Consider the following 25,044-nt stretch of genomic DNA (forward strand, 5'->3'; position numbering starts at 1 on the left):
TACTTATTCGGTTTGTTCACCATTTCATTGTCGCCCCCATTACTACCTCCCCAGCATCATTTTCCAGTGGTCCAATGACCACTCTCGCCTCTCTTTTACACTTTAGGTATCTGAAGAAACTTTTGGCATCCTCTGTAATATTGGCTAACTTACTTTCATGTTCCATCTTACTTTAATGACTTTTTAGTTGCCTTTTGAAAGTTTCCCAATCCTCCAACTTTCCACTAGTTTTTAATTCTATGATATGTCCTCCCTTTGGCTTTTATGTTGGCTATGACTTCTCTTGTTAGCCACAGTTGTGTTATCTTTCCTTTAGAATGCTTCTTCCTCTTTGGGATGAATATATCCTATGCCTTCCGAATTGCTTCCAGAAGTTCCTGCCATTGTTGCTCTGCCATTATCCCTGCCCGTGTTCTTTTCCAATCAATTCTGGCCAACTCCTCTCCCCTGCCTCCGTAATTCTCTTTACTTCATTGTAATACTGACGCATCTTTTCAAATTTCAGGGTAACTTCAATCATATTATGGTCACTTCCCGTCAGGGTTCTTTTACCTTGGGCTTTCTAATCAATTCTGGTTCATTGCACGACACCCAATCCAGAATAGGGGATCCTCTAGTGGGCCTAACCACAAGTTGCTCTTAAAAACCCATCTTGTAGATGCCCTAGAATTTCCCCTCCTGGAATCCAGCAGCAACCTGATTTTCCCAATCTATCTGTATATTGAAGTCCCCATGACTATTGTAACATTGCTCTTTTGGCATGCATTTTCTATCTCCCATTGTAATTTGTAGGCCACATCCTTACTACTGTTTGGGGTCTTTAAACAACTCCTGTCAGGGTCTTTTTACCCTTGCAGTTCCTTAGTTCTATCCAAAATGATTCAATACCTTCCTACCCTATGTCACCTCTTTCGAATCATTTGATTTCATTTATACCAATAGAACAATGCTTGTCCTTTTGATACAATATATGTTCTTGGACATTAAGCTCCCAGCTGTAATCTTTCAGGCATGATTCAGTGATGCCCACAACATCATATCTGCAATTCTGCTGCAAGTGTAACAAGGATGTTAGACGAGGGTAAGCCAGTAGATGTTGTGTACCTAGATTTTCAGAAGGCATTCGATAAGGTGCCACATAGGAGATTGGTGAGTAAAATCAGAGCTCATGGCATTGGGGGCAGGGTTTCAACATGGATAGAAAACTGGTTGGCAGATAGAAAGCAAAGGGTAGCAGTGAATGGGTGTTTCTCAGACTGGCTGGAGGTGACTAGTGGGGTACCACAGGGCTCTGTATTGGGACCACAGCTCTTTACGATTTATGTCAATGATTTAGATGAGGGCATTGAAAACTATATCAGCAAGATGGCTGACGATACTAAACTGGGTAGCAGTGTGACATGCGAAGAGGACGTTAGGAGAATACAGGGAGACTTGGATAGGCTGAGTGAGTGGGCAGATACTTGGCAGATGTCATTCAATGTGAATAAATGTGAAGTTATCCACTTTGGAAGCAGGAACAAGAGGGCAGAGTATTGTCTGAACGGTGTCGAGTTAGGTAAGGGAGAAGTGCAAAGAGACCTAGGAGTCCTAGTTCACCAGTCAATGAAGGTGAATGAGCAAGTGCAACAGGCAGTGAAGAGGGCAAATGGAATGTTGGCCTTTGTTACAAGGGGAATTGAATACAAGAGCAAGGATGTTCTTTTGCATTTGTACAGGGCCCTGGTGAGACCACACCTGGAATATTGTGTACAGTTTTGGTCTCCAGGTTTAAGGAAGGACATTCTGGCAATTGAGGAAGTGCAGCGTAGATTCACTAGGTTGATTCCTGGGATGGCAGGGCTGTCTTACGCAGAGAGATTGGAGAGATTGGGCTTGTACACGCTGGAATTGAGGAGATTGAGAGGGGATCTGATTGAAACGTTTAAGATAATTAAAGGATTTGATAGGATTGAGGCAGGAAATATGTTCCAGATGTTGGGAGAGTCCAGTACCAGAGGGCATGGATTGAGAATAAAAGGTCAGTTATTTAAAACAGAGTTGAGGAAGAGCTTCTTCTCCCAGAGAGTTGTGGAGGTGTGGAATGCACTGCCTCGGAAGACGGTGGAGGCCAGTTCTCTGGATGCTTTCAAGAAGGAGCTGGATAGATATCTGATGGATAGGGGAATCGAGGGATATGGGGACAAGGCAGGGACTGGGTATTGATAGTGAATGATCAGCCATGATCTCAGAATGGCGGTGCAGACTCGAGGGGCCAAATGGTCTACTTCTGCACCTATTGTCTATTGTCTAAGTTCTTCTACCTTGTTCTGTATACTGCGTGCATTTAAAAACAACACCTTCAGTCTTGTTATCACCCTCTTCGATATTGTCCGACTTTTACGTTGCAACTCCTCCTGTTGACTTCAGTTTTGGCCTATCAACAGCCTCTCCTCACCATATTTGCCTCTGTTTATAAACCTACCTCTTCTTCTGCACTATTATCCGCCTTTCTTATGATACTTGTTGCATTGAAGTAATGGCAGCTCAGGACACTAGTTGAGCCATGCTCAACCTTTTGATTCCTAACTGAAGTCTTACCAACATCTGCCTCCACAACCTTTCCACTAACTGTTTTGGCAAGCTGGTTTCCAATTCCCTGCAACTCCAGTTTAAACCCTATCAAACCTTCCAGCTAGTTAGTCTCCCTCCAGTTCAGGTGCAAGTCATCCTTTCTTTACAGGACTCACCTTCCCTGGAAAAGAGCCAAAAGTCTCATGCCCTCATTTCTACACCAACTCCTTAGCTGTTATTGTGCTGTAAAATCTTCTTAGTTCTGGCCTCTTGAGCACGTGGCATGGGTTGCAATCCTGAGGTCATAACCCTGGAGGCCCTGCACTTAACTGACAACCTAACTCCTTGAACTTCCTATGCAGAACCTCATCTCTTGTCCTACACATGTCATTGGTACCTACATGGACCATGACTTCAGTCTGCTTACCCTCCCACTTAAGAATACTGAAGGCTTGATCCGAGATGTCCTGGATCCTGGCACCTGAGAGGCAATGTACCAACCAGGAATTTCCCCCCCTCTTCAAGCTTCCAGTGGCTAGATTGGCTGCTGGTTAAAGCTCTCATAGACATGTATGGTGGGGCCAGAAGCATGGCTATGCTTACTGCTGCCCCAGCACATCCACTGGCTGTGTTGCTCATTGACACAAACAACACATTTTGCTTTATTATTATTTCATCTTAAATGAGGCTTGCCAGGGTGTTCTCATTACAGTAGACAGGGCAGTCAAGGGCTTCAGTGAAGAATTTTTACACATCCCTGAAAGTCTTAATGATGGGGCTTTTTATATTCAAGAGTTGAGGATAGGGATTTTCAATCCCTAATTGGAGACTCTGACCTGTTGATGATAAAGAAATGTAAGGATTTTGATATACATGTGAAAAATAAAGCTAATCTTTGTTTTAATGATTGACTCCCGTGCTCTCTGACTTGCTTATTACTTCCAAGATTTTCTCCTGTGAATTTTGGAAATCTGAAATTAATAATAGATTGCTTTAACTTCCACTACCAAACTACACACTTTTTAATCTTTTTCCATGGTCAGTATTAAGACCTGATTTCTTTTGTCAGCATTGTTGTTCATGATTTTAGTTGGTACAAGTGCAAGAGTATATTTTTAATATTGATGATAAGAATTGCTTGTCTGGCATTGTAAGCACATGTCATTATGGATGGAATGGAGATGTCAGCAGCAGGGAAATTCCAACAGTGATGTATTATAAAGTTAACTTGCACTGTAGATACCAAAGCTCTCCTTTTCTCATCTTTTTCAGGATACTGATGAATTTATATTACCAACAGGAGCAAATAAGACGAGAGGAAGATTTGAGCTGGCATTTTTTACAATTGGTGGCTGCTGTATGACTGGTATGTTTGCTTTGTTTTTGATCACTAGATGAGTGATGCCCTTTGAGTAAGCCAAAATTAAATCCTGTAAGCTCTCAGTTTCACTTTTACATGTATCAACTAACACAAACAGGTCTCCAAGGAAGGTGTATAGGTTTAGCTCCAAAGGTAGAAGATGGGGTTGGGGTGTTAGTGATGAACAGGTGCAAAGTAACGACAAAGACTCTTTGTTCAGTTAGGGACTAGAAGATTTTGCGTCAAGTTGGGCCTGAGTAAAGTGCTTCACAGGACACTGCAAACTTGTTTAGGAATACATGATGCACATTGAATTATATTGCTTCCATCCTCTCCTCCCAGAAGAAACTGTTTTGTAGGAGGCCTTCCATTGGTGGGAGTCGACCATGGATGTTACATCCTAGCTGCCTACATTGTTGGTGCAACATCATCAGTACTCAAGCCAGGGGGATGGAGAGCAAGCTATTACTCATGCAGCAGGTTCCCCCTTTCATGCAGCTGATGAATCCAAAGGAATGGCAGGAGTACTGTTCGGCACAAATAGCATCACAGGAGTTGCCAGTCAGTGTTCAATTCAACATAGAACTCTAGTTCAGATTTTTCCTCGGGGGTTTACTCCTATGTGTGGGTATAGCTGCAAGGCAGTGGAGGTTTAAGATTAGAGTTTTCATTCTAGATGAGCTGCCAACCTCAGCTGATGAGCCACATCTGCCTGGAGTGAATGGTTTTAAGGCAGCAGTAACTAGCCTTTGCCCCTTTTCCTGTCAGCAGAAATGGTTCTGCCGTACTCGGTAGTTAAGCCATATGTGAAGGCCAGGAGGTGGACTTGGTTTTCAGAGACTATTTAAGGTGAACGTCATTGAGAGCATTTAATAGTAGTGGGAGCTTCTCCCCACTACCCATCCCTTACTATGACAACCTTAAGGAACCTGTCTGTAGTAATCTGAATGTATAACTAATTTTGATACTGTTCGTACTGATTGATAGAAGTGGAAGATGTCAGTTCAGTGGAAATAAAGGAAACTGTTTGATCTATTTTGTTTGCTTTAATCATGGGGGAAAAATTTGTAGATGAACATTCCGCACTTCCTAATTATTATGTACAAGTAAAATCAAAGTTATCTTGATCCATTGGAAATAGTTTCATAATGGTTCCTTTTTCGGCTGATTGTCAGGATTAAGTACAGAGCACTTGTGGAAATATGTGAATGAGTAATACAACATGGATACTTATCAGTAGATTTTACAGAATGCTAATCCTCCATGAGTCTCTAATTTATTTCATATTTGAGTTATTAATGTAACATTTCGCACCAGTTTCTCTGGAAAAAGTGTTTCCTTCTGCAATTTCTATGATATCCTGAAGTGGGAAGGTGAACAGCCAGATGTCATGGTACATATTGGTACCAATGACGTAGGCAGGAGAAGGGAAGAGGTCCTGAAAACAGACTACAGGGAGTGAGGAAGGAGTTGAGAAGCAGGACCTCTCAGGACTATTGCCTGTGTCATGTGACAGTGAGTATAGGAATAGAGTGAGGTGGAGGATCAATGCGTGGCTGAGGAATTGGAGCAGGGGGCAGGGATTCAGATTTCTGGGTCATTGGGACCTCTTTTGGGTCAGGCTGCACTTGAATCCAAGGAGGGCCAATATTCTGGCAGGGAGATATGCTAAGGCTATTGGGGAGAGTTTAAACTTGAATTGCTGGGGCGGGAGGTGGGGGGGGGGGATCCGAACAAAAGAGACTGAGGAAGGGCTGTTGGCTCACAAATAGAGAAAGCTTGGAGACAGTTTGAGAGGGAAGATAGGCAGATGATAGAAAAGGGATATGCTCAGACTGTTGGTTTTAGATGTATCTGTTTTAACACAAGAAGCATCATGAACAAAACGAATGAGCTTAGTGTGGATCAGTACTTGGAGCTATGATGTTTGTAGCCATTACAGAGACTTGGGTGGCTCAGGGGTAGGAATGGTTACTTAGAGTGCCAGGATTTAGATCTTTCAGAAAGGACAGGGAGGGAGGCAAAAGAGGTGGGGGCATGATACTGATCAGAGATAGTGTCAGGGCTGCAGAAAAGGAGGAAGTCATGGAGGGATTGTCTACTGAGTCTCCGTGGGTGGAAGTTACAAACAGGAAGGGGTCAATAACTCTACTGTTTTTTTTTATATATAGACCACCCAGTAGTAACAGGGACATCGAAGAGCAGATAGGGAGATAGATCCTGGAAAGATGTAATAATAACAGGGTTGTTGTGGTGGGAGATTTTAATTTCCCCAGTATTGATTGGCATCTCCCTAAAGTGAGGGGTTTAGATGGGGTGGAGTTTGTTAGGTGCGTACAGGAAGGTGTCCTGGCACAATATTAGATAAGCCTACAAGAAGAGAGGCTGTACTTGATCTGGTATTGGGAAATGAACCTAGTCAGGTGTCAGGTCTCTCAGTGGGAGACCATTTTGGAGATAGTGATCACAATTCTATCTCCTTACCACAGCACTGGAGAGGGATAGGAACAGACAAGTTAGGAAAGAGTTTAATTGGAGTAAGGGGGAATATGAAGTTATCAGGCAGGAACTTGGAAGCATAAATTGGCAACAGATGTTCTCAGGGAAATGTACTGCAGAAATGTGGCGAATGTTCAAGGGATATTTGTGTGGAGTTCTGCATAGGTACATTCTAATGAGACAGGGAAAGGATGGTAGGATACAGGAACCGTGGTGTACAAAGGTTGTTGAAAATCTAGTCAAGAAAAGCTTACGAAAGGTTCAAAAAACTAAGTGATGATAGAGATCTAGAAGATTATAAGACTAGCAGGATAGAGCTTAAGAATGAAATTAGGAGAGCCAGAAGGGGCCATGAGAAGGCCTTGGTGAGAGCTTTAAAGAAAACCCCAAGGCATTCAACAAGTATGTGAAGAGCAAGAGGATAAGACGTGAGAGAATAGGACCAATCAGGTGTGTATGGAACTGGAGGAGATAGCAGAGGTACTTAATGAATATTTTGCTTCAGATTTCACTACAGAAAAGGATCTTGGCGATTGTAGGGATGACTTACAGTAGACTGAAAAGCTTGAGCATATAGACATTAAAAAAGAGAATGTGCTGGAGCTTTTGGAAAGCATCAAGTCTCCAGTACCAGATGAGGTATACCCCAGGTTATTGTGGGTGGCAAGGGAGGAGATTGTTGAGCCTTTGGTGATGATCTTTGCATCATCAGTGGGGGTGGGAGAGGTTCCAGAGGATTGGAGGGTTGCAGATGTTGTTTCCTTATTCAAGAAAGGGAGTAGAGATAGCCCAGGAAATTAGACCAGTGAGTCTTACTTCAGTGGTTGTTAAGTTGATGAAAAAGATCCTCAGAGGCAGGATTTATGAACATTTGGAGATACATAATATGATTAGGAATAGTCAGCCATGACTTTGTGAAAGGCACATCGTGCCTTACAAGCCTGATTGAATTTTTTGAGGATGAGACTTAAACACATTGATGAAGGTAGAGCAGTAGATGTAGTGTATGTGGATTTCAGCGAGGTATTTGATAAGGTACCCCATACAAGGCATATTGAGAAAGTAAGGAGGCATGGGATCAAAGAGGACCTTGCTTTGTGGTTCCAGAATTGGCTTGCACACAGAAGAAAAAGAATGGTTGTAGACAGATCATATTCTGCATGGAGGTCGATGACCAGTGGCTGTGCCTCAGGGTTTTTTAAATGACCTGGATGAGGAAGTGGAGGGATGGGTTAGTACATTTGCTGATGACACAAAGGTTGGGGTTGTTTTGGATAGTGTGGAGAGCTGTCAGAGGTTACAGCGGGACATCGATAGGATGCAAAACTGGGCTGAGAAGTGGCAGATGGAGTTCAACCCAGATAAGTGTAATGTGGTTCATTTTGGTCAGTCAAATATAATGGCGGAATATAGCATTAATAGTAAGACTCTTGGCAGTGCGGAGGATCAAAGAGATTTTGAGGTCAGAGGCCATAGGACACTCAAAGCTGCTGCGCAAGTTGACTGTACATTGGCCTTCATTAATTGTGAGATTGAAGCCGAAAGGTAATGTTATAGCTATATAAGACCCTGGTCAGACCCCACTTGGAGTACTGTGCTCAGTTCTGGTCATCTCACTACAGGAAGGATGTGGAAACTATAGAAAGGGTGCAGAGGAGATTTACCAGAAGAATGTTGCCTGGATTGGGGAGCATGCCTTACAAGAATAGGTTGAGTGAACTCGGCCTTTTTTCCTTGGAGCGATGGAGAATGAGAGGTGACCTGATAGGGGTGTATAAGATGATGAGATTCATTGATAACGTGGATAGTCAGAGGCTTTTTCCCCAGGGCTGAAATGGCTAACACGAGAGGGCACAGTTTTAAGGTGCTTGGAAGTAGTTACAGAGGAGATGTCAGAGGCAAGTTTTTTTATGCAGAGTGGTGAGTGTGTGGAGTGGGCTACCGGCAACGGTGGTTGAGGCGGATATGATAGGGTCTTTTAAGAGACTCCAGGATAGGTACATGGAGCTTAAAACAATAGAGAACTATGGGCAACCCTAGGTAATTTCTAAAGTAAGTACATGTGCGGCACACGTGGGCTGAAGGTCCTGTATTGTGCTGTAGCTTTTTTATGTTTCTGATTTCCCTCTGAAAAATTTGTTTCATCAGGTGCCGCTATTGGTGCAGTAAATGGCTTGCGTCTGGGCTTGAAGGAAACGCGGGATATGGCTTGGTCAAAACCTAGAAACGTTCAGTGAGTATCATTCCAAAGCAGACTCCTCTCTGAATTCTGTAATGAGCAGGAAAGGCTTCCAATGTATAACCCATAGAATTTGCAGCAAATGAATAGTTTTAACTAAACAATAAGGATGCCGATGCTGTGGAAAATGCACATGCCAAATTTAGAAATGATTTGTTCAGACAATCCATTATGAATGGTTACCTCTGATTAAGTTTTTCAAGATAGACATGTTAATTAGTTTTCTAATGATTGAAAGATGCTTTCCAATGCAAATCCTGTGCATATTACAGTAATGATTTGGACACTTTGGACAAACTGGTCCAGCAATTGGTTTGGTGATATGAGACCGAAGACAGTGGTGGGCAAGTGTTTGTCTGACTAAATGTTTGTAACATTTGGTATACTGGAACTATGTCTGTAATTGTTTATAAATTATTGAATGAGAATGTGTGTGGTTTGATAAGTTTGCAGAAGGCACATGCATTAAAGAAGTTGTTGCCTGAGGTACAGCAAGACATAGATCAACTGGAAAGTTAGAATGGTGACAGAATTTAATCCAAAAAAGTGAGAAGTAATGCATTTTGGGAAGTTAAATTCTTATAAGGCATGGAGTAAATGTTGGGGCCTTTAGAAGCAATGATATACAGAGAGACCTTAAACTGAAAGTCCAGTGCTCCCTGGAAGTGCTGGCACAAGTGGACAAAATGTTGAAAAGGGAATTTCATATACTTCATAGAAGAAGCCATTGAGTATAAGAGTTAGGATATGTTGTGGTTGTACAAACATTTGATTAGATCTTGTTTAATATATACAGTTCTGGTCACAATTTGCAGAAAGGATGTGACAGGAATTGTGAGTGTGCAAAAGGGATTCACTAGGATGTCATCTGGAATGGAGAGCTATAATCGGGGATACAAATACAATACTTAAGATGTATTTGGATGGGTACATGGAAAAGTGGGGGGGGGGGGAGCTTGAGGATTATGGTGTTTCCATGCTGTATTATTCTGTGACTCTATAGTTAAAAGGAGACATTGATACACTGTGTTTTGATTGGAACATTGGGGACCGAGAAGTGATCTTGTAGATGTGGTGGATGGAATCTTATTTACAGGAAAACAGAGCCTAGAACTATTGAGCACAGATACAAGGTGAGAAGGAAGAAATGAACAGTGCCTATTCCTCTTCCATTCCCCCCCCCCATGAAGTTTTCATGTTGTATTGTTTTACAACATTGATTCACAGTGGATTTAATTTTGCTTTTTTGACACTGATTAACAAAAAAGACTCGTGTCAAAGTGAAAGCAAATTTCTACAAATTGCTTAAATGTATTGCATCATTAAAACGCAAAATAATTGATTGCATAATAACTCAGTCCATTCAAGTTAGTATTTGTTCAGTAGATTCACCTTTGGCAGCAATTACTGTGTGTGAATAGGTCTCTATCAGTTTTGCACATCTGGGCACTACATTTTTTCCCCATTCTTCTTTACAAAACTGCCCCAGTTCGGTTAGATCACATGGGGATCATGAGTGAACAGCCACAAGGCCCAGCCACAACTTCTCAATTGGATTGAGGTCTGGACTCTGACTTGGCCACCCCAGGACACTAACTTTGTTTTTAAGCCATTGCTTTGTAACTTTGATGTTATGTTTGGGGTCATTGTCCAGCTGGGAAACAAATCTCCCAAGTTGCAGTTCTCTTGCAGACTGCATCAGGTTTTCTTCCAGGCTTTCTCTGTATTTTGCTGCATTCATTTTACCTTCTACTTTCATAAGCCTTCCAGGGCCTGCTGCGGTGAAGCATCCCCACAGCATGATGCAGCAATCACCATGGGATGGTGTGTTTTTGACAATGTGCAGTGTCTGGCTTACATCAAACATAGCATTTAGTCTGCTGGCCAAAAAGCTTAATTTTGGTTTCATCAGACCATAGAATCCTCTTCCAGCTGACTTCTGAGTCTCACAACATGACTTCTGGCAAACTCTAGCTGAGATTTCATGTGAGTTTTTTCTCAGTGGTGGCTTTCTCTTTGCTACTCTCCCAGAAAGCTGTGACTGATGAAGCACCCAGGTAACAGTTGTATGCGTAGTCTTTCCCTTCTCAGCTACTGAAGCTTAATGGCCTCTTCGTGGCTCTCTCACTGGTTCCCTCCTGGCACAGTCACTCAGTTTTTGAGGACAGCCTGCTCTGGGCAGATTTACGGCTGTGCCATATTCTTTCTACTTCTTGATGATTGACAACTGTGCTCCAAGATCTGACCAGTGACTTTGAAATTTTCTTGTACCCATCTTCTGACTTGTGCTTTTCAATCAGCTTTTTGTGAAGTTGCTTGGAGTGTTACTTTGTCTTCCTGGTGTAGTTTTTGCCAGTTTACTGTCCAGGTACAAGTGTATTTTGTACTACAGCCAAGTGAAGCACCTTGACTGCACACAAGTTTCCAAAAACAGATCTCCATTCAACTAATTATGTGACTTCTAAAATATGTGGACCAGTGATAATTTGGTGTGACACATTGTAGGGGGTGAATACTTATAAAACACAAAATAATTAATTGAATATTTGTGATTAATTTAGATTACTTTGCAGAGATCTGTTTTCACTTTGACATGAAAAAGTCTTTTTCTGTTGATCAGTGCCAACAGAGCCAAATTAAATACACTGTGATTCAATGTTGTAAAGCAATAAAACATGAAAACTTCCAAGAGGGGTGAATACTTTTTATAAAGGAGTAAAATTTTCCACATAGAGGGTAGTAGTTATATGGAATAAGCTGCCAGAAAAAGTGGAAATAGCAGATACAGTTATACCATTTAAAAGATGCCTGGACAGGTACTTGGATAGGAATGGCATAAAGGAATGTGGGTACAGTATAATTTGGGCAAATAGGATTAGCATAGATGGGCATCACATTTGGCATGGACACAGTGAACTAAAAGGGCCTGTACATTTCTAATGCTCTTCAATGCATCCTTCTATTTTTATTGTTATAGTTCGAATTTAATTATTTCAAATCAGGTTTGCTAAATTATGAGGAAAATATGAAAATCTGGATATTAACAAATGATATTTTTTAAAAAATCAAGTTCTACCAGTTTTATCTGTTGAAACGCACGAGTGTACAAACATTTTGTTTTATTCCCCTTACACAAGTAAGTATAGGAAAATAAACTTAATTTTATATAAGTGTCTGAATGAGCATTTGTTGTGCTGTAACCAAAAGCAGAGACAGAGCTATCACCACCTTATAAGAGGGGGCTGCACCTGTGCAAGACACTTTTGCAGCTGACCAATCTAGATTTGTCTCCAAATCCAGCAAATAGAGTAATGGTCCTGAAGCTCTAAATATTTTGCAAGGATTTCAAACATGCAAATTTTGTAAAATGACCACAGATTTTCTTTGGGGCAGGAAGTCATAATTGTCATTGGAGTAAATGGGTATCAGGGAGCAATTTTTTTATTATGTAGATTATTTGTGTTTTTATTTTAAATTTAATTGAGAGATACATCAGGGAACCAAGCCCTTCTGACCCAGCAAGCCCATGCCACCCAATTAACCTACTAGTCTGTGCATCATTGAACTATGGGAGGAAACTGGAGCACCCAGAGGAAACTCACCCAGTCATGGGGAGAACATACACACTCCCTACAGATAGCAGTGGGAATTGAACTCCGGTTGCCAGCTCTGTAATAGAGCTACACTACAGTGCTGTCCTTTTAAGTTATTCGTCAAGGGATAACCTTTATAAGTGTAATTAAAACATCCTGTCCTGTTCAAAGGTGCAGAGAAATTAGGCAGTTGAAAATGCTTACTTATAGAGAACTTTTTGTTGTCCAAATACCAGTCAAGTGTTGCCCCAATAGTTGCATTGCCAATGAAATACTTTAGAAAAGTGATAATCAGTTGGAATAGGGAACTCTCACAAATGGCCAATGTGATAAATGACATTTTATTATACTTCAGCATTATTGAGAAAGTTGTTAGCCAAACAGGACTCTGACACTCTGCTTAGTGCCGTGATCAAGAGAGCAAGGAGAAATACAGTAGTTATAGGGGATTCCATAGTGAGGGGAACAGACAAGAGATTCTGTGAGCCGGACAACGATACCCGGATGGTGTGTTGCCTCCCTGGTGCCAGGGTACAGGATGTCTCAGATCGGGTCCAGAGTATTCTGAGGAGAGAGGGTGAGCAGCCAGAAGTCTTGGTACATGTTGGTACCAGTGACATAGACAGAAAAAGAGAAGGGGTCCTGAAGGAGGATTACTGGGAGCTAGGAAGAAAATTTAAAAGCCGGACCTCCAGAGTAATAATTTCAGGATTATTGCCTGAGCCACACGCTAATGAAGGTAAGAATAGCAGAATTAAGCAGATGAATGTGTGGCTAAGTAACTGATGCAGGGGGCAGGGCTTCAAATTCTTGGATCATTGGGATCTATTTTGGGGGAGGTATGAAATATACAAAAACAATGGGTTACACCTGAACTCAAAGGGTACTAATATCCTGGTGGGATTGTTTAACATAGCTGTTAGGGAGAGTTTAAACTAAGTTGTCAGGGGGAAGGATACCAAGGTGTTAGGGTGGAGGAAGATAGAAATAAGTCAAAGATACTGTGCAGCAAAGATGGCAAGAAGGACTGGCAGGTGAATAGACAGGATAATTTGTTGTGCAATAGAAATGTAGCAAAACCGGTAACAGATACTGATCTAAATGTACCGTACTTAAATGCACCCAGCATTAGAAATAAAATGGATGACCTTGTTGTACAGCTACAGGTTAAAAATGACATTGTGGCCATCACCAAGTCATGGCTAAATGATGGATGTGATTGGGAGTTGAATGTCCAAGGATACACAGTGTATTGGAAAGTAGTTAAAGGGGGTGGAGTGCCCTGAAGGTAAGCAACAATATCAAATCACGAGAAAGAAGGGACATAAGATCAGAAGAGGTAGAATCCTTATGGGTTGAGTTAAGAAATGGCAAGGGTAAAAAGACACTAATAGCAGTTATATACAGGCCTCCAAACAGCAGCTGGGATGTGGACTACAAGTTACAGCTGGAAATAGAAAAAGCGTGTCAAAAGGAAAATGTTAAGATAATTATGGGGGATTTTAATATGAAAGTGGATTGGGGAAGTCAGGAAGATACTGGATCTCAGGAGAAGGAGTTTGTAGAATGCCTACAGGATGGCTTTTTGGAGCAGCTTGTCCATAAGCCCACCAGGGGATTGGCTGTTTTGGATTGGATGCTGTGTAATGAACCTGAGGTGATTAGGGAACTAGAGGTAATGGAACCCCTTGGAAGCAGTGATCATAATATGATTGAGTTCAGGTTCAAATTTGAAAAGGAGAAGCTAGTATCAGGTCTATCGATATTTCGGTGGAACAAAGGAAATTACAGTGGTATGAGAGAGGAACTGGCCCATAATTGATTGGAAAAGATGGAGGAATGGTAGAGCAAAATTGGATGAAATTCCTACAAGAAATACGGAAAGTTCAGGAAAAATATATTCCAAGAAAAAAGAAAATCATGAGTGGAAAAATAGCACAAATGACGCTAGCGAGAGAGGTTAAGGCTAAAATAAAAGCAAAAGAGTTGGCGTACAAGGAAGCAAAAATTAGTGGGAAAACTGAGGACTGGACGACTTTTAAAAACTTGCAGAAGGAAACTAAGAAAGTCTTTAGGAAAGAAGAGATGAATTATGAAAGGAAGTCGGCAATTAACATAAAAAAGGATACTAAGAGTTTTTTTTAAATGTATGAAAAGTAAAAAAAGTGACACGGGTAGATATAGGACCAATTGAAAATGATACTGGAGAAATTATACTGGGTAACAGAGATGGCAGAGTAACTAAATGAGTATTTTGCATCAGTCTTCACAGTGGAAGACATTAGCAACATACCTGATAGCCAGAGATCTCAAAGAATAGAATTAGGTACAGTCAAGATTGCTACAGAGAAAGTGCTTGGGAAGCTAAATGGAGTAAGGATAGATAAGTCTCCTGGACCGGATGAGGTGCACCCATGGATTGTGGAGGCATTGGAAATGATCTTCCAGTAATCAATAGACTCTGACATGGTTACGGAGGACTGGAAGGTCGCAAATGTAGTTCCACTGTTTAAGAAAGGAGGGAGGCAGCAAAAAGAAAATTACAGACTTATTAGTCTGACATCGGTAGTTGGAAAGTTATTGGAGTCGATCCTCAAGGACTAGGTTATGAAATACATCTGTTCATGACAAGATAGGCCCAAGCCAGTATGGTTTCATGAAGAGAAGATCCTGCCTCACAAACCTATTGGAATTTTTTGAGGTAATCTCAAATAAGATTGACAAGGGAGAGGCTGTGGACGTTGTGTATTTGGATGTTCAAAAGGTCTTCGATAAGGTGCAGTATAAGAGGCTGCTTAATAAAATGAGAGCCTATGGAATTACAGGAAAGATATTGGAATGGATGGCACCTTGGCTGATAGGCAGAAAGCAAAGGGTGGGAATAAAGGGATCCTTTTCTGGTTTGTTGCCGGTTACTAGTGTCGTGGTTTTTCGTTCCTCACAAATGACTAGGAGACGCAGAAGATTCTTCAAGAAGGGTTAAACTTTAATTTGCAAATCAAAGCTGAGACTGTCAGTGAGCTAGTCGCTGATTGCCCACCAATCCTTGTACATAGTATTTTTTATAGCAATCTCCTGGTTTAGTTGCATTAGCATATCCAATCGGTCTATAGGTGCATATCACAAGTACATCCGCCACTATTGTTTCTACCTATTGACTTAATCATGTTCTAGTCTACATCTCTTAGCTACCTCTCATTAACACACCATTGTCTTCTACATTCTTAAGATTTCATTCTCCTACTAAATTGGGTACATGCATAGCAAATAGCAAGTTCAAACTACATAATCTACATCAAGGCTGACTACATAGTTTTGGTTACACAGCAAGTAATACAAGTTTTATACTCCATCATATTTTTATACTCCAGTTTTGGTTACACAGCAAGTAATACAAGTTTTATACTCCATAATATTTTTTTATACTCCAATATATCCCCTCTGTCTCACACAGAGAAAGAAGACTAAGAGTCTGCGCACAAAAGCCCCAATAAACTCAAGCACTTATTCCCAAAAACTAGGATTTTCTGCGCCAAGACCTCAAAGTATTCTCTCCCTGTTACCCTGAGCCAAAAACCTGTCCCTCTGTACCTGAGACAGGGAAAAAGACTCAGAAGCCCTTACAATCTACTCCCACATTGTCGTTTTGCTCCTGTTCATCCTACAGGTGTTGTAGGCTGTAACGATACATTTTCGGTGTTTCTTTCTCCACTAAGCTTGTTTCAGTAATTGCCACGAGCATTGGAACTTGTTTGGTTGCAGCACGCACTACAAGAGATTTGAGACAAGGAAGAAAACAGCACAAGCGCACAGCTCAACAATACAATACTGACAGTTATTGCTATTTTAGTCAGCCATGCTCCCCATCCTCCGAGTCTGCTTTCTAACCAATCAAAAAACTGTTGTTCAAATCCTGCATTCTGTTTGACCTCCGTCCGCAGATTCTTTAATTTATTCATTGCTCTGCTGAAAGACCCTTCTGGGCTAGTATTGTTTGGTATGAAAGTGCAGCATTGTTCTCCAAACATTACACACACACCCCCTTTTTCTGCCAAAAGCCAATCCAGTACCTGTCTGTTTTGTCACGCCATCCTGCCAATTGCATCTAGCTGTTGCCCTAAGGCCTCCAGTGCACCATCGGTGTAGTTGATGAATCTCTGCTGATTATAGTATATATAGTTTATCCATTCAACATTTTTGCTTACCCCTATCACAGGTATGATAGCTTCCCAGCCTGCAGCAATCTCATTTTGTGCCTTGAATTTGTTAGGTATACCTCTCGGCTGCCCTATACTGTCAATCCGGATTGTCGGGTCCGGGTCATATTTTCTCTTCTGCCGTAGCAGAGTCCGCTGCTCAGGGAAGTTAGCATTGGAATGTACTTCAGGGGACATTATAACTTCCTGAAGCAGCATGACACGCGTACATGTTCCTTCCCACCTGAGGGGGAGCGTAGATCTCAGACCTCCTTCTTGTCCACACAGCCACCAAGTATCTGCTAATGGGATAGTCTGAGAGTCCATTGCACCCTCAGGAGGAGGGGAACCCGTCAAGTGTCTTTTACCTGGGGTGACATCCCACATCTGAGTGCAGTTGCCTCGGAAGTGGCCAACCGGGTGAGTGCCCACCCATATGAAACACTCATAATTCAGATGGTCCTGCATTATAAGCTGTTGCAGTGTCGGTGTCTGGCTTCTTTTATTTATAGCCCATGGTCTGCTTTAGTTGCATTCAGAGGCAATCTTGCTTTGATCAAACTACGAGGAAGCCTGATATAGCATACACCAATAGGGGCATATTGGTGCATTGTTCAGACAGCTTTGATAGCAGGGATCTGCTTTAACGCAAATCCTCATGAAACAAGCCCTAACCGGACCTGGACACTGTCGTTCGCATTGTTCCCTGCGCTCTCTTCGCCACCGCGTGCAGGTGGAGGAGTTATAAGGCATGGGAACTACATGCTGAGTGGGGCTTTCCCTTGAGCACAGGTAACAATTCTGTCTCTTCATCATTCCTGCCGTGTAAGTTGCCCATTGATACCACTGATTAGTATGTGTCTTTAACCATGGCGAGGAGGTAAGTGTCATGCTCCTCTTACTTCTTTTCTGCAGGTTATTAGTCCCATTCCATATCTGCCCCACTAATGGTTCCCAAGTCTGCACTGGAGTATGTGGGTGCTTTGTCCCCAGGGGCACAACTGGTCGTTCCCAGCTCATCCCCATTATCTGAGGAAGCCCTACTATCCATCACCACATCCTGAGGGTCTTGAGGCCCGTCCTCAGAATCAAAAATTTCCCTTACTAATTGATCAAACTCCTGCAGTACAGTGTCAGCTTCTTGTTCCCTCTGTCTGTCTCCCGCTAACTGCTCTTCCGCATCACTTAACTCAGACACTTCACCTGATTGCCCTTGCAGGACTGCCCTCGTGCAATGGTTCAGATGGCACCAGGTGGAGCAGCCTTCTACCTGAACTGCGGTGGGTGATGCCTTGGTTACCGTAAAGGGTCCTTCCCTTCTTGGCTCGTTCCACTTTCTCCGAAAAACTCGCACGTAAACCTGGTCTCCTATTTTAATCGGTCCTTCCCCTTGTATGGTCTCCGGCTCTTTCTGTTTTTCCTGGGCATAAATAGACCTATGTATCATAGTTAGCTGCTGCATGTATTGTTTCAATTCTATTTCCAATTGTTCCAAACTAGGTCCCTTATACGGCCCTCTCCGCTGGGGCACTGGCATGGGCCTCCCAGTGAGCATCTCATGCGGTGTCAGGCATGTGATTCGATTAGTTTGCATGCGGTAACTCATCAATGCTAACGGTAAAGCATCGACTGAATTAAGTTTAGTGTCTGCACAAATTTTGTTTAGTTTGGCTTCTAGGGTTTCATTAATTCTCTCTACCATGCCCTGCGACAGAGGGTGGTATACACATCCAAATCTTTGCTTTATCCTCAGCACCTGTAGTACCAGTTTGACCACTTTCTGGATAAAAGCTGAACCATTGTCTGAGCTAACTTCTGTAGGTATTCCAAACCTTGGGATCACTTCATTTGTCAGAAATTTTACCACTGTCTTTGCCCCTTGATCTTTTGAAGGTACCGCCTCCACCCATCTGCTAAATCGATCAATTACTACCAGCATGTATCTTTTCCCTCGCACTGTCTTTATCATGTCTACGTAATCGATCACTGGATGTTTAAATGGTCCTTCAGGTACAGGAATGTGGCCTATTGGGGTTGTAATTCCCTTTCGAACATTATTCTGTGTGCATACCTCACACTGTGACAAGAAAAAGTCCACTGAAGCCTGTAAATAAGGTGACCAAAAACCAGCCTTCTTTATTTTCTTTATCACTTCCCCCCTTGCACAATGGTCTATCCCATGCGCTTCTGAAATCAGAATTGTCAGGAGAAGGATGGGCGTTACCAACAAACCGTCTTCCATGCTCCACAAGCCTTCCGGGTTCTGCTTGGCCCCCGTTTTTCTCCACATTGTCTGTTCTGCCAAAGTTGCCTTACCTTGTATTTTAATTAGGTCCTTTACATCAGGTTCTGGGGTTAGGCTTACCTGGGGGGCAATGACAGCTGACGTACACCCAGACGCTTTTCTGGCTGCCTCATCCGCAGCTTGATTTCCCTTTGTTATTACATCATTTCCCTTTTTATGTGCCTGGCATTTTACTATAGCCAATGCTTTAGGTTTCATTATGGCTTTTATTAAGTCTAGAATTTGCTGACAATGTTGTATGGGATCTCTGCTACTTTTTAAAAAACCTCTCTGCTTCCACACTGCCCCGAACAAATGGCATACTCCATGAGCATATGCCGAATCAGGATAGATGTCTACTTTCTCCCCTTCCATCAATTCACACGCAGCTGTCAGGGCTTTGATTTCCGCTAGTTGGGCAGAACACGGTTGGGGACAGGATTCCATCCTAATAATCTTATAGCTCGACTGATCCTGCTGCACAACTGAGAACCCTGCATGATTTCCATCATAGTCCCTATAACAAGAGCCACTTTATGTCCTCCATGCGCCAGCTTCTCTAACAGAGTTATAGTGTCCTGCTCACACTGTTCCTTACTGTGGGAGCAAATCAACAGGTCATCCACATACTGTATCAATGTACTTTCCTCATTTGGAATACTGTGTGCAGTTTTGGGCCCCCTGTCTTAGAAGGGATGTACTGATGTTGGAGAGAGTTCAGAGAAGATTTATGAGGATGATTCCTGGAATGCAGGGACTAACATATGAGGAGCATATGTCAGCTCTTGGACTGTATTCATTAGAGTATAGAAGAATGAGAGTGGATCTCATAGAAACATTTTAAGTGTTGAAAGGGTAGATGTGGAAAGGCTGTTTCCCTTGGTGGGTGAGTCCAGGACAAGTGGCCACAGTCTTAGAATTAGAAAGTACCCATTTAAAACAGAGATGAGGAGAATTTTTTTTAGCCAGAGGGTTGTGGATTTATGGAATTCGTTGTTACATGCAGCTGTGGAGGCCCGATCATTGAGGGTGTTTAAGGAAGAGATTGATGGGTATCTAATTAGACAGTGTATCAAGGGATATGGGGGGAAAAGCCAGAAATTGGAACTAGATGGGAGAATAGTTTAATTCATGGTGGAGTGGTGGAGCAGACTCGATGGGCCAAATGGCCTGCTTCTGCTCCTTTGTCTTGTGATCTTGTGAAATTAGCAGAATAATCCCACAGTGATGACAGATCTTGGATAATCACTTGAATCATGGAAATAAGCACATTTTGCTCAAGATTTATCATTTTGTTCATAAAAATAACATATTAAAGCAACACAGCCTGCTCTTTATTGCATATTCTAACTTAAATCATGTAACCCAAATTTTGTCTCCAAAGTGATCTGTCTTGGGCCCACATTTTTGTTCTTCGACAAAGAACTATTGCTCCTTGATAGCATTTGCTTTAACCTTCGACAAAACTCTTCTCAATGTTGAGAGCCAAGTCAACTTGGCTGCCTTTTACCACAAATTAAAATGTGTTCCACCTTTTGATGCCGACATAGAGGTATGCTAATTTCTTTTGCAGTTTTGCCTACTCTGATGATAGTTGTATGTCATAACCTCCACATTCTGGTTTCGCCAAGGTATACATATCTAAGAGAATGCAGGTGAATGTGATAAATAAGGCTAATTGAGTTCATTTCAACAACTAAAGATCAGAACAGGTTGCCTTCTGCTGTTATGTACTGAGGGCCCCTTGGAATGGCAGAAGCAATGTGTGTAGTAATCATATGAAGACAAAAAATGTGAATGAAGGAAGGAGTAAATGAGTTTTAAGATGTTTGATCAGCATATTTTTCATTGATCTTTTAAGATTAGATTAGCACTTAATTGTGCAACATTTTTAATTAAAGCTAGCTCACAGCCCTAGTCTTCTACTGAAAAGCCAACATATCTATTCGGCTGAAACTACAGGATGGTTCAGACTCCTGAGTAAGGATGAAGTCCATTCTAGCTAGGTGCTTCAAAAGGAGTCTGGATAGGGCAGCATAGATAGCTTTTGATTCCCTAACAGGACTGGGAAGTTTGCCCATAGAAAATGTGAGCCTTCAGCTCAATTGAGTTTGGTGGTGGGGGTGGTGGTGGATGAAGAGAGTGTGGAGGTAGGAATTTTTTTCCAATATTTTTATTAATTTGCATATAAGAATACAGAGTACAATAAAAATATATCAATACATTATACTAAATCGTATATAAAGACTCCTTACCTTATATTCATACAGATTAATTAATTTGTAACATTGAAATATAGTAATTTTATTATATTAAAAAAGTCTAACCCACTACCAAGACCGAAGCAGATTAGTAAAGAAAAAAGAAAAAAAAAATTATTAGTCATCATCTGTACTTTAATAGCAAATCAAATGTTTGAAAATAATTCAGAAAAGGTCCCCACAATGTTTGAAAGTCTTGACTAGATTCAGAGATTGAACATCAAATCTTCTCTAAATTTAAACATGACATCACATCACGTAACCATTGGGTGTGAATAGGAGGGGCTGCATCTTTCCATTTAAGCAAGAGCGTCCTTCTGGCCATAAGTGAAATTAAAGCTAAAATGTGCAAGTCAGATGACTCCAAAATAATATCCTTTCCTCCAACAATACCAAATAAAGCAGTTAAAGGATTAGGCTTAAAGTTTACTTTGTAAGGTATTGAGAAAGATTGAAATACTTCTTTCCAATACTTTCCAAGACTCGGGCATGTCCAAAACATATGAATGAGTGAAGCTTCTTCATTATTACACTTACCACAATATGGAGATATATCTAAATAAAAGTGAGACTGTGGCAACCCACTTCCTAGCGCACTCAAACTGGCTCACAAATAGCCAGCGCACCGGCATAAAAGCCAGTCCCAAAAGGGTGCCAAGTCTGCTTCACCAGCAAGGGGGAAAGCCCGCGCGCGGAACAGGACTGTGAATACGTGCCACCTACAGCATCCGTGCCCGGGGAGGGCAGGATCAGGAAGGCTTTAAAGCGAGGCCGCAAAGTTCGAATAAAATCTCTTTTGTAACTGCAGTTCATCGACTACGTGTCGTTATTTCAGCACTGCGTGTAGCATGCCGCACCTGTTCATGCATTTTCGTTGAAACTGCTAAGCTTCTGGACGCTGCGACCTCACCTATGGTTCCAGCAAGCAGAAGCCCAATTCCACGTTCGGCAGATAACCTCGGAGGACACACGTTACTGTTACGTTGTGAGCTCCCTTGACCAGGACACAGCGGCAGCGGTCCAGGTTGAGGAGTTTAAATACAGTCTCCCCCAGCGGACGGCAGATACATGGAATTCAGAGCCTTGCTCATAAGGACTTCCGGACTCTCACGGCGCGAGCAAGCTGCCCGCCTACTGCATCTGGATGGTTTGGGAGACAGACTGCCATCGGCTTTGATGAATGAGATGCTGTCCCTGGCCGGAGGACACAAGCTCTGCCTCATGTTTGAGCAGGCATTCCTGGAGCAGCTAACCAAGGACATCTGCCTGCTGCTGTCCGACGCGGATTTCAGCGACCCCCGGAAGGTGGCAGCCTGGGCAGATTTGCTGTGGAAAGCCAAGAAGGAGAGTGGGGTGTCCGTCGCACAGATCACCAGGCCACGCTCCCAGCAGCAGACCAGACCAGGCCCGGCAGCAGAGCCCACTAACCCCAGAGGCAGGGGTGAGGAGACCAACGAACAATGGTGCTTCTACCACCAGTGGTGGGGCGCAGAAGCCCGCCGCTGTAGCCCACCCTGCAAGTTCCCGGGAAACGCCAAGGCCAGCCACCGCTGATGGCTACAGCGGCTGGCCATCGGGATAGCCTCCTGTATGTGTGGGACAGGCGGTCGGGACGCCGTCTTTTGGTCGACACCAGAGCCGAGATCAGTGTCTTACCTCCGACAAGTTACGGCACCCGTATGGTGCGGCTGCAGTTCGGCTCCAGCCAGTTCACGTGGGACTTCACACTGGCCGCCGTAACCCAACCGCTCCTGGGCGCGGAATTTTTGCGGTCTCACAGCCTACTGGTCGACCTGCCGAGGCAGAGACTGGTCCATGCCGAGACCTTTCAAATGTTCTCCCTGGGTGAAGCCCAGTGGCCAGCCCCACACCTAGACTCCATCACGCTGTCCGACAACGACTTCACCAGAGTCCTGGCGGATTTCCCATAGGTTCTGGCACCGCAGTTCAAGGTAGCCGTGCCCAGACACAGCGTACAGCACCACATCCCAACACAGGGACCACCCCTCCATGCCCGTGCTCGAAGGCTTCCCCCGGACAAGCTCCGACTGGCAAAGGAGGAGTTCAAGAGGATGGAGGAACTGGGGATCATATGGCGGTCTGACAGTCCATGGGCCTCCCCCCTGCACATGGTGCCCAAAGCATCGGGGCTGGAGACCATGCGGCGACTACCGCAGGCTGAACGTGGCTACAACACCGGACCACTACCCTGTGCCACACATTCAAGACTTTGCAGCAAACCTGCACGGCGCAAGGATCTTCTCCAAGGTAGACCTTGTCTGGAGATACCATCAAATCCCGATGCATCCAGATGATGTCCCCAAAACGGCACTCATCGCTCATTTCGGCCTTTTCGAGTTCCTCCGCATGCCGTTCGGCCTGAAGAATGCTGCACAGACGTTTCAGCGGTTAATGGACGTGGTGGGACGCGACCTAGACTTCGCTTTCATCTATTTGGATGACATCCTCATAGCCATCAGCAGTCGTCAGGAGCATCTGTCCCATCTCCGTCAACTCTACGGCTGACTGAGTGAATACGGCCTGACAACCAACCCGGCCAAATGCCAGTTTGGGCTCGACACCATCGACTTCCTGGGCCACAGGATTACTAAAGACGGGGCAGCCCCTCTGCCCGCTAAGGTAGACGCAGTCTGCCATTTCCCCTGACCCACCACAGTCAAAGGCCTTCAGGAATTCGTGGGTATGGTAAATTTCTACCACCGCTTCCTCCCCTCAGCTGCCCGAATCATGCGCCCCCTGTTCGTCCTGATGTTGGGTCCGGGCAAGGACATTACCTGGGACGAGGAGTCCGCTGCCACTTTCATTAAAACGAAAGAAACCTTGGCAAATGCCTCGATGCTAGTGCACCTCAGAATGGAAGTCCCTACCGCCCTCACAGTGGACGTATCTAACACGGCAGTCGGTGGGGTGCTGGAGCAACTCATCGAGGATCGCTGGCAACCCCTGGCGTTTTTCAGCAAACACCTGTGACCACCCGAGCTCAAATACAGTGCTTTCGACCGGGAACTGTTGGCGCTATACCTGGCAATTCGGCATTTCATTACTTCTTAGAAGGTAGGCCCTTCACCGCGTTCACGGACCACAAACCGCTTACCTTTGCGTTCACAAAGGTGTCTGATCCCTGGTCGTCCCGCCAGCAGCGCCATCTGTCCTACATCTCTGAATACACGACGGACATCCGGCACATCTCGGGAAAGGACAATGTCGTGGCAGACGCACTCTCTCGCCCTACCATTCATGCCCTTTCCCAAGGGGTAAACTTTGAGGCGCTGGCGGAGGCGCAGCAGGCAGACGAGGAGATCCCTAGTTACAGAACTGCAGTCTCCGGTTTGCAGCTCCAGGACCTCCCCATAGGCCCAGGTGAGATGACCCTGCTCTGTGATGTCACCACTGGCCAACCTCGTCCCGTCTTCCCGGCCACCTGGCGGCAGCGTGTTCTCAGCTACATTCATAACTTAGTGCACCCCTCCATCAGGACAACTGTCCAGATGGTCTCCAACAGGTTCGTTTGGCACAGACTCCGCAAGCAAGTCAGAGACTGGGCCAAAACGTTCATGCACTGCCAAACAGCCAAGGTGCAGCGCCACACCAAAGCTTTGCCGCAGCAGTTCCACCCCACCCACCGCCGTTTCAACCACATTCATGTGGATATTGTGGGCTCCCTGCCAGTGTCGCACGGAGCGTTCCACCTCCTCACTATTGTGGACCAGTTCACAAGATGGCCAGAGGCGATCCCGCTCACAGACACCACCTCCGAATCTTGCGTCCGGGCACTGATCGCCACCTGGGTATCTCGCTTTGGTGTACCGGCCCACATTACCTCCGACAGAGGCGCCCAGTTCACCTCCAGCCTTTTGGGGACACAGCTGCACCACACAACTGCCCACCACCCACAGTCGAACGGGCTGGTGGAGTGTTTCCACCGTCACCTAAAGTCGGCTCTCATGGCCCACCTGAGAGGACCTAACTGGGTGGACGAGCTTCCCTGGATCCTGCTTGGAATCCGCACGGCGCCCAAAGACGATCTGCACACCTCGT

General features: G+C 43.9%; 1 protein-coding gene across 1 annotated transcript in view; it reads left to right on the forward strand.

Annotated features, from left to right (window-relative positions):
* Nucleotides 1–25,044, forward strand: part of timm23a (translocase of inner mitochondrial membrane 23 homolog a (yeast)) — a 54,443-nt gene that overhangs the window by 17,675 nt on the left and 11,724 nt on the right. The window contains exons 3-4 of the mRNA XM_059946327.1: nt 3,826–3,919; nt 8,561–8,645. Of these exons, the coding sequence (XP_059802310.1) occupies nt 3,826–3,919; nt 8,561–8,645 (179 nt within the window). The remainder of the gene's footprint in view (nt 1–3,825; nt 3,920–8,560; nt 8,646–25,044) is intronic.

Source organism: Hypanus sabinus, chromosome 21 (genome assembly GCF_030144855.1).
Source record: "Hypanus sabinus isolate sHypSab1 chromosome 21, sHypSab1.hap1, whole genome shotgun sequence".
Lineage (NCBI taxonomy): Eukaryota > Metazoa > Chordata > Chondrichthyes > Myliobatiformes > Dasyatidae > Hypanus > Hypanus sabinus.